This window comes from Bombus vancouverensis, unplaced genomic scaffold (assembly GCF_051014615.1).
Source record: "Bombus vancouverensis nearcticus unplaced genomic scaffold, iyBomVanc1_principal scaffold0064, whole genome shotgun sequence".
NCBI lineage: Eukaryota > Metazoa > Arthropoda > Insecta > Hymenoptera > Apidae > Bombus > Bombus vancouverensis.
Genome location: NW_027468955.1, coordinates 58164 through 69282, shown reverse-complemented (window position 1 = coordinate 69282; position 11119 = coordinate 58164). Strand labels below are relative to the sequence as shown.

Sequence of the window (11119 nt, the reverse complement as noted above, 5' to 3'; positions counted from 1 at the left end):
AAGACGATACCTAGGTGTCGGTACGATCTGAATGTTTAGTTGGAATGATTCTGTGTTTTACTCTCTCCAGGGTATCCTTTTCATACTTTGATTTTAAATCGATGACAATCTTAAATAGTATACCTCATATTTTTAAAATATAAAATTATATACTATGTTATTCTATAATGTATTATGTACAGTCATATATATATATATATAATAATTCTATATTGAAAAAAATATGAAATTAACATGATATATACATTACTACATAAGTTATATATAAAATATGTATATTATACCCTTGCCTACTGACTGATATGAATTTCTTTCGGTCTCGAATGCGTTAAAAGAGTGCGCAAAGAAGTCGAAATTACTTATTGTAATTAGTAAAACGACCTGAGAGGCAGACAGATACAAGAAAGAAGGAATATTATATTAGCGGCATTATCATGTTTTTGCTCTCTTTAAGTCTTTCATCGAGACAGACAATCTACAGGTATTAATCGACCAATTTCTCCAAGCCGATAACTTCGAATTGATGTTTATATATAAGAAGTGTTATGTGTTAATCTGTCTAAATGTTTAAAAGGTGTTATAAATTAAATGTTGTTAAACGATACGTAAGTGCCTTTTGATCGTAAATTTTACTATCAAGGGGTCTTTTATGTATGCGTAATCATTGTAAATTATAACAATTTATGTGATCGATATTAAAGGTGTTTAAAAGCATGTATTTTTTTCTATATTATTATTCTCCTATATTATTATCCTATATTATTATAGCATTCCTATATTATTATAATATCCAATTACATGTTGATACACAAGATATACAGATTATTATTTATAACATTTTGGTTTTCTTAATTGAGTCATTCATTTAGTACAAATGATAAGAAATTAGTAATAATTCACAAAAAAAGGATATGGTAGTAGAAATATTATAAAAAAACATTTTCTGTTTTAGTGTAGAGTTACTCCTTCTTACAGACAGTGTCGTACAAATCTGTACGTCTCTGAGAAAATGTAGGTATCTGAGCCCTTACTTCCTCAACAACTTTTAGATCTGATAGAAAAAAGAAACATACGAAGTAATAAGTAATGCTTACTAATAAATTCAACAAATACAGAGGAAGATGGCTAAATCGATAAATTAACGAGACTAAAAATTAATTACATCATGGATCTCTCGCTTTTAATTTTAAGCTGTAAATTACCGATATCGGTGACTGCCATATTCTCTTGAGTTTCCAAATCGTAAAGAATCTTTCCCCAGGGATTGGTCAACTGTGTATGTCCCCATGCGACGTAACTTGCTTAAGGAACACGAGCCGGTGATATGCAGGCAACGTATAATTGATTATCATTCGCTCTGAAACGCTGAAGTAATGACCAGTGCAGTGGTCCAGTGGTCATATTGAATGCCGCTGGATATATCAGCATTTGGCAACCTAACCCAGAGAAGCAGGAAATATGAAGCCACCGAATACCAATTAACTTCGTAGTTGCACGGTTCACATTCCATCATTTCTGAATATGCGAGGACAGTCCTCTTATTGTGCTTTTAATTCTTTTATTTGTTTCATTTTCAGCAAATATACTGGTTTTTTAAATTAAGCTTCTTTTTATACAGAGTTACAGATTATATTAATTTTATATAGAATATAGTTAAGAAAGATATTTAATTTTTTGCTAGTTAAGTATTGATCGATTAAGTTACTGTACCTTTGTTCCGATAAATGCGTGCCATTTCCTCGAATCTAATATCATAGCAAATGCCAATACCTATTTTGCAGCCCTCCACATCGAACGTCGTTAGGGAGTTACCAGGACTGAGTGAATCACTCTCTCGAAAAGTAATCTTATTAGGAATGTCGATGTCGAATAGATGTACCTAATAACATAAAAATGTAGTCGCTAATTCTATTGCTGCAACTTTTGTAATTTAATATCAAAGTTACCAACTCCTAAACTTTAATTACTTTTTATTTAATAACTGACAGCGTTTTTATCACTTTCTTTTATTAAAAAATCTTATCATTTAATAATGTTTAAAAAGGAGAAAAAATAAGTATAATAATATTTTAAGTATGTGAAAAATTTATACAACAACAAACACATTACAACAAAAATGGGCGTTTCCCGTATCATAACGTATTTTATAAACCGTAAATTATAGAATTGGTTATAGTATACGTATGTACATATGTATATTCCTAAATTATTCCTAGATAGAGTCACTTTCTTCACCCCAATATTTTCAAATTCAAAGCCATAAAGGAATATATTACTTACCTTTCGGTGTTTTGCTATCAACGTTCCATCGGGACCCCAAATAGTACAGGTATTGTACAATTTATCGCCCTCTATTTCAGGCATCGTACCACCAACTACATAGATGTTTTTTTCTTTAGCTGCGTTCGATGAAGCAACGCTCGTTTCATCATCAGGAATACTCTCGGCGTATTTTGGAAAGTACTCTGCATTGCAATATTTCAATTAATGAAAAATAACTGTCTTTTGTTCCAACCATAAATTAAATTGAAATGTTTGTCAGTTTTTTATTTTTTAAATTATTAAAATAACTAAGTTTTATATTTCGACTTAATTAAATATGCAATTACTTAGCTAATAGTATATATAATAAATTGTTTCTACAGGTTCAAAATGAAAAATGAATAATTAGAAATATTTAATTACGACAATGCTATTTGTGTTAGCATCAGTGGCTTGTTACTCAACGACTTTGCTAGTACTTTTTGAAACATAAAGTTAGTTTTCAATTAACACTTATACTAGAGGCGGAATTATAAATGCAAAATAATTGATAATACTAATTTATGACTACCTAATTATTAGTATCTTAAAAAATATATTTATACAAAAATCACGATAATCATGAAAATGGGGAAATCCTATATTCTCGAATCAATTCACAATTTATTTTGTATATTAATTAGATTCCGCGCTCATCAGTACGTACTCACTGGCGACATCGAGAAAATGTATCGGCAATTCCTCGTACGACCAGAGGATCGGAAATATCAAAGGATATTATGGCGCAGCGCGAGTGGAGAAACAGAAACATATGAGCTTAACACCGTAATACTCTTATCATAGAAATAGAAGCAGTCCTCAATTCCCGCCCGCTAACTCCTATCTCCACCGATCCAAATGATCTCCTAGCCCTCACTCCCGGACATTTCCTCATTGGCGATTCATTAATGTGCTTACGTGATCGAGATTTCAGAGACATTCCATCGAACCGACTCTCCAAATGGCAGCATATCCAACAGCTTAAACAACATTTTTGGAACCGCTGGCATAAGGAGTATTTGAACGAGCTAACCAACCGCAATAAATGGAGCAAGGGTGGACACAGCATCCAAAAGGGCACAATCGTCATCCTCAGAGAGGACAACGTTCCCTCCATGCATTGGCCTCTGGGCCGAGTTATCAAGGTTCATCCAGGCGCCGATGGTGTCATCCGGACAGCTACAGTTCAGACGGCAAAGAGCATTTTGGATCGGGGCGTCAAAAGGCTTGTCTCACTGCCAATTCAACCCGATCTCGAGAAACCCGAACAACTAGCCACCGAGACGAAATAAGATGGGAACTTCAACCACACCTCCCTAGTTTGATCGGTACCCTCTCAACGGGGGGAGAATGTTACGCCATGCGGCTTACCATAGGTCATATTCTTAACTATCGATCGCGCCACTATAATGTCGCAGACGGATCGTCGCGTCTGCCCGGCAAACAAACATTGTAGTGGCAAGCGCGTGGTTCATTAAGCAGGGCGACTTCCAGAAACGTCGACTCGTGGCCCGTATTTTACCTCGCAGTAAAAGAATGTGGCGTGATCCGAACGTAGTGGGGGTCGCCTTCCAGAAAAAACGAAAAAAATCGAAAGGCGTTCAGAACTTTTCGAGAAGTCGAACCGTCAACACATGTGGTATGTCGCGCATTACTTATCAACCAAAACGCAGTTACATTTTTTTTGTTCCTTTTATATCTTTCTAGTTAATAAGTTGTTGAAATAAACATTAATTTATTTGTGTTAATTCTGTGGAATTTCATTGAACTACCCTTATTATCATAATCGAAATAAGGGGATCGATCAGTTCGTGGCGTCGATTATTTAATCGTAACGGGAACTTACAACTCTCGTTGACGTGCTATCTCGCGATCGCGTCTCTCCGCGAACGGTCGAAACAAAATGATTCACTAAAAACTGTCCTGAATTCCTAAGAATTTATTTACCGCAAAACTGACAAAGTGTTTATTTAAAAAATGAGGTTGAAGGTAGTCCTTTTCTTTCATTTCATTCATTTTCATTTTCTTTCTTAAGTATGGCTAACACAATATCTAATCAATTAAAATTTTATATTTTCACGTGAAAAGTTTCTTTAGATAATTATTATCAACATGATGACTAACTCTTACGGATTAATACGTGTCTGTAGGGCAATCCTGTGGACTTGATCGGCTTTTTACTTCGAAAGTTGAGTAATCGGTGTCGCTTTCTTACGCATCTTTGAACTGCATAAATGTTTTAAAATTGTTTGATCCAGAATGTACCACACCGGACAATCAAGAAGGCAGGTGCCTTGACTACAGAAAATGTAAACCTCTGCAAGAAATATGGCAGATACAGTACCGTACAGCCACCGATTTTTATAGACGATCAGTGTGCAGATACCAGGGCAATGTTACGATCGTTTGCTGTCCGAACGATCCAAACAAAGAGAAGAGAGAAATTTTAATAAAAACTGTGTATAAGTATAAGGCTTTGCGACCACCATACCGTGGTTTTAGCAACGTCTCTCATACCAGGGTGGTCGATGGTAAACCAGCTGAACTTGGTACGTTTTATGTCTTTCTTTCCGATTAATAATAAGCCATTTACTGCAAAGAATGAACTTTAAAGGCATTAAACAGCACATCAATGTACATTTCAATTAGACTAAATAATAATGCTATGATTTTATCGGTAGTAACTTTACTTATTAACTTGAATTATTTCTTTCTTTTACTTCATGTTAGGAAGAGTATCTTTTTGCTTGAAATAAAAAATTGATATAGGAGTAATAATATGGATAGAGATCAAAAACTGTTAGGGCAGAAATTACACGTTTGAACTTTATAGTTCAGTATAGTTCAAATAGAAATTATATAGAATTATTTAATAATTTGTATTCCACTGGAATAAAAATTTAATTTCTGTCTTTATCAAATCTCTATTTCAGAGTATTTGTACGTATGTACTTATCGTCTGCTGTATGATCGAATATCGAATAGGTAATAATCGTTGTTACTCGTTATGTGAGAAAAAATTATGTATATTCACAACTATGACTATTGCATTTTAGGCGCTTGGCCATGGATCGCTGCATTAGGTTTTCGTAATTCCCGAAACCCAGACAAACCACTATGGAAGTGCGGAGGTTCCCTGATATCGGCTAGGCATGTTTTGACCGCAGCACATTGTGCACATATGGATGGAATAGAAAACATACACAATCATAATATTGCCATTCTTAGATTGGTGGAGGAGGTGCCATTTTCGAGTAACTCCTCAAATATATATATATATATATATATATGCTATTGAGTATTACTGAAGTATCATATCCTGAAATTTCTTACTGTACACATATATTGTGTCATAAAGCGTGTACAATTCTTTCTCATACTTTTGGTCATTCGTTTCCTGCATTTTCATTTATTTTTTTATTTTTCAGGGTACGTATATCCCATTTGTACGAAAGAGCCCCTACGAAAGAGCAACTTCGTCGGCTATAACCCCCTTGTTGCTGGATGGGGAGCGTTAAGATATAGTAAGTGATATCAATTTTATAATAAAATTAAACAGTTCCAGTCTTAAATATCTTTCTTATTTTCTTCGTAGGACGACCACGACGTAATGCATTAATGGAAGTTCAAATGCCAGTGATTAAGAACGCCGAATGCAAAATAGCTTATTCCAAATTTCCTAATGCACCTGATATCACTGATGGTATAATATGCGCCGAACATGCTCAGGGTGGAGAGGATTCTTGTACGGTAATTAAGTTACAGAGTTACTACAAACTATACGGTATCTGAAGACACGTCAATTCGAATTAACATCAAATCGACGTCTTAAACATTAGAAATAATAGATAAACACAATTTAATAGTTTTGCCCACTTCTCACACCTCATTATGGTATTTAATCTAATTTCCTTCTAATCTTAGTTTTGCTCAAAATACATATAACATGTACATTATAAATTGGAGTATTTCTATACACAAATCAATAGAAGATTATTACTGTATATAAGTATAATTTCAATACAATTCGATCGATATATTTCAGTATCTTTGATTAAAAATTTAACGATCCTTTCAGGCTGACCGCTGCGGACCACTGCTGATACAACATGAATTAACCTCGTATTTAATAGGTATTGTGTCTTACGCTTATAAGTGCGGCACAGCTGGCTATCCCAGCGTTTACACTAGGGTCACATCGTACCTTGACTTCATTCTCCAAGCGATGCAATAATATGATATTACTGTTCCATAAATATCATTGTGTAAAAAACGTAAAGTTGGATTTTCTTATTGTGGAGATAAGAAACAGCTCAAATTTACATTGTTTTGTACGTTACAAATTATAGGCTTAAAATGTACGAAATGTAACTTTGAAACGACACTAATTTTTTACGCACGATAAACCTCCACGACTTAGGTATGTAAAGATGATAAACGTATATTAATTCTATTAATTTGGTAATAATAAACCAACTTTCTGAGAAGTTCTGTAAATTTCGTTTCTGTTGTATCAAGAGAATAATGGAATATTCCACCTAGATCGTATACTTCTTGTATGTACATACAAAATTTTCCGGCTAATCTAAAACACTTCATAAGATAGAGAGCTTCTGGAGATTCGGACACAGAGAGTGCATAAAATACAAGATAAGTCTCGTGTCTTTCAAAATTATTTTTTATTCGCTAAAAACGTCCTGTGTACTCATGCAATCACATGCAACCTCGAAACTTCGCTTATTTTTTATCACTTTCCAATTCAATACACTGTTTCTGCATTTTTGACTATATGTAAGAGAAATTTCCATTCAGCCAAAGGTGTACTTACAGATTATAGATTCCTATACGACTCTCGGTAAAAATTTATCCGCACTCCAGATAGTTAAAACTTCTGTCCACCGTATTGATCCATCTGCACTCTTCGTATGACGTCAATATCTGTTCAGTGCTGCTGCGTAGGTTTCATTGTGTTACGTCAATTCGTTTGTGACTGTTGCGCGAGTAATGGCGCTTTGCAATGGCGATTTGCAGGAAAACAGTGCAGGATGCTGTGATTCGTTTCTTGTGGTCGGAAGTTATGTTTGATGCCTATATTTATCAAAGATTTAATGCACATTATGGAGAAAGTGTTTTGTCACGAAGTGTGTTTGAATGGGCACAAAAGTTCAAAGAAGATCGCACAAGTGTTATGAAAAAACAGCTGGACGCCCGTCCACATCCACGACGACAACATTGAACGTGCTCATGAACTTATGCTCTATGGAATAGACGAGTGACACTGGATAATGTGGCAAATCATTTGCAAATCAGCCACGGCTCTGCTTATGCAATAGTGCACGACAGATTTGGGTTTTAAAAAGTTTGTGCGAGATGGATGCCGAGAAAGCTGATGAAAAGGTGAAGACGACGATGCATTCGTGGTTCGCAGCTCAGCCCAAAACATTTTTTAATGAGAAAATACGAAGGTCCTTCGGCAAATGGACAAAGTGTATACAGAAATTGAGTGATTACGTCAAAAAATGATGTATGTCTTTTTTGACAATTGCTTAAAATAAATTCTACACCGACAGAGCGGGTAACTTTTTACTCACCCTCGTAAGACACTTAAATTTCCAATCTATTATGATGAATAAAAGAGCTTATACTATTAAATCTAATTGTATTTTGTTGCATGAGAGTACACGTGTATGTGATGTACATTACCTTTATATCCCCTTGAACGCTTCAATATTGCGCATATATACTATATTTTGTACAGCTTCTATAAAATTTTGTATGTTTGTTTAGGCTGTTAATCTAGAGGCTGGAGTACAAAGAAGTGGCACAATGATGTGGGCTGATGACATTTATAATTATCAAGGAATCACCCCTACATTCGCTCAGGTATATATCGTTGACTATAATGTATTTAACATATATGATTGTTAGAATATTAATAATTAATTTTTAATTCTATCAGAATTTTAATGAAACTGTCCCTTGGGAAGGAAGAACTGATACCTTGATATCACGGTTTGTACATCCTATATATACGACAAATTTTAGAACATTATATAACGAAGAACCAGATCGCCGTGGCCATGTGATGTGAATAAAAGGACTTGAATTTGATGATATTTTTATAATGTTAGATAACATAACTAAGTATCTTCACAGTAAGATAGGATGACATGGTTTACATGATCTTAATGTTGTTCACTTGAGTGATGATATTATAAGGAAAAGTGTAATATCACAGGTAGGATGATTCATAATTTAGAACTACTAACTCGTGTATGTATTAAAAATTAAAGAAATATATTAAATTTTATAGGATATTTATGTTTAGTAACCAGTAATTCAGAGATTGGTATTCATGGTTACTATAACGAGGCTGTAGAAACGCACCCTTTCTTCTTTGCAAATGGTCCTGTATTTATGTCTAAGCCGAAACTGGAACCTCTGAATAATTTAGATTTATTCTTGTTATTTTCTAAAATACTTATCTACAGTATACCATAAGGAATGATACCGTATCGCACCTAATCAAGTGCCTTAAGAAACATCAACAGGATATCACAGTAATCCCTTATCGACTGATATGTAAGTAAAAGTTATGTGTCATTGTTATACACAGTTATGTGTTAGTGTTATACACAGTTATTTATCATTTTCTATTAATTCAGTTGTAGCCACTACAATATCTATGACACTGGTAGTAATTATGAGAACAATAATGATGTTCTATAAGAGGAAATGATGATTAGGAACAAAAACTTACAGGTAAGTCAAAGTATATGTTATTTGCCATTTGAAAAGAAAGTTACTAACTTAGAATTTTTTGATAAATAATAATTGTGCAAAATATATTGGATTTCAAATTTGTCAAAAATTGAAATTTAAGAAGCATTGTAATAATATAACATTAATATTTTGATTTTTCAGGAGATATCATGCGGTGGATGGATAATATGTAAAAAATATTAAGCAGTATATGAATTTTCATATTGCGTAGAGATAACAAAATGAATTTTAAAAAATGTCGACATGGTAATAAGAAATAGCATCATGACAAAGAATATATAAAGACAGTTTCATTTTTTATAAATAAAAATTTGTTGTTCCAGATTTTGAAATATAGTGAAACGTTTAATTAGTATCTTAATATCTTTAAATAATTATTATTTTAGAATCAATTGTAATTGTATCATACGTACTTTTGAATTCGTGCAAGAACATATGTAATTTTGAAGTAGTTATTATTAGGAAATTGTTAGACGCGAACAGTATGCGAAAAGTTAGTATGCAGTGTAATAATTATCAATCAAAACACAAGAATTAAATTCTTGAGGAAAAAATTTCCGGAATTTCTTATTTACACGATTATAAAGAAATCCATAATAAAAAGGAGTTGCTTTCTAATACTTCTCTTCCTTGTAATGCCTATGTTAATGATAACGAGGTTCGACTTTTTGTTTTTAGAGGGATACTGGAAAATTTGAAAGTACAGTACCATTGGGAAGAAAATCACGATATTGAAAACGATATTTGCAAGTAAATTTCCAAAAAATCTGTTTTCAAATTTTCGCTTTCTATTTCACATTAAAAGAAAGGGCTGCCTTCTTTCTCTGCAAGACAAAACAAACATTCTGAATCTCGTATCAATGAATGATGTCAATAAGTTATTTTTCTTTTCAGATTGAACAATATTCCAGATTTATTCATAATTTCATACTACGCGAAGAATAGACTTTCATAGGTATATAAAGGAAATATTAAGTATAGGAAAACTCTTTTTCGTTGTAGGTGACATATGCTTCACGGTTGAACACGTGTATTTTTGAACACATATAAATGAAAAAGTACTCTTATGGAGAAAAAGAATTGATACCTTCGATTGACATTAGATAATGTATATAAACTTATGAACAATCACTATCGGTTTGTATTTTAGGTGCACACGCAGATTTGTTGGAATTCTTATAAAATGTACATCCTGTACGAACGTTTTATTCTTCCAAATTTTACGATACTATGTCTCATATAATAACTATATGGATTAAACGTAATATAAATGATCCGAAAATAGACTCGAACGACATTAATTGTCTTTCTATTTATACCAATATCGAAAATACAAGTAAAGCCGGAGCAATAGTATGCAAGAATGGACTATTTATTATTTTAAACCAAATCATAGCATATTCAGAATGCACAGTATTATCATGAAATGTAAATGAATCAGTTGTAAACGAACGATTTCACTGTAAAATCGTTGCCTCCTTTTTTTCATCTGAAATATAGCAGCAATGAGTACATTCTTTTAATATATAATAAAACGAGATATCTTTATAAAGTTACATATGTCATCACTGGTAACTGTTATCTCGTATGACACCAAATATACCGTTAGTATGGAATGATATTTTTATGAAGATATACTTTAATGATAGATTTTATGAATGAAACGTTATATAAGAAAAATTATCTCTTGTCATTCTATGAAGTGTAGTAGCTAACGAAGATTAATTTTACGAAGTATTGGAGCAAAAGAGAATTAAAAAATTAAAAAGATCTAAATAAGATTGTTCGTGTGGCTTAATTATCTCAATTCTGGTACACCACTTGTTACATTCTAACTAATTAGCGCTAAACAATAACTTGCAAATATTAAAGATATTAACACCTTAATATTAACACCTAAAGGTTTTCAGGAAATTTTATAACATTTGATTATTGTATATCTAGTCATTGATTGATAAAATTTCTTGTATAAGCATAGATCGAGGTTGACGTCATACGCAGATTGCATATCATTGACAGGTATCGTTTTAATTTA

General features: G+C 32.9%; 1 protein-coding gene and 1 long non-coding RNA gene across 2 annotated transcripts; one reads left to right on the top strand and one right to left on the bottom strand.

The window, feature by feature from the left end:
- Positions 1 to 614: 614 nt before the first annotated feature.
- Positions 615 to 2046, bottom strand: LOC143304913 (uncharacterized). The gene is made up of 2 exons (XR_013061583.1): positions 1203 to 2046; positions 615 to 1051 (listed from the first exon to the last, which is right to left on the bottom strand). It is a non-coding gene; the product is annotated as an uncharacterized LOC143304913 (long non-coding RNA).
- A 2670-nt stretch (positions 2047 to 4716) lies between these two features.
- On the top strand, positions 4717 to 10865 carry LOC143304912 (venom serine protease Bi-VSP-like). The gene is made up of 8 exons (XM_076627449.1): positions 4717 to 4850; positions 5235 to 5286; positions 5358 to 5555; positions 5730 to 5825; positions 5897 to 6051; positions 6380 to 6434; positions 8089 to 8184; positions 8261 to 10865. The coding sequence occupies exons 1-7, from the start codon at positions 4830 to 4832 to the stop codon at positions 8094 to 8096; spliced, it is 585 nt and encodes a 194-aa protein (XP_076483564.1). The 5' UTR covers positions 4717 to 4829; the 3' UTR covers positions 8097 to 8184; positions 8261 to 10865.
- Positions 10866 to 11119: the final 254 nt, after the last annotated feature.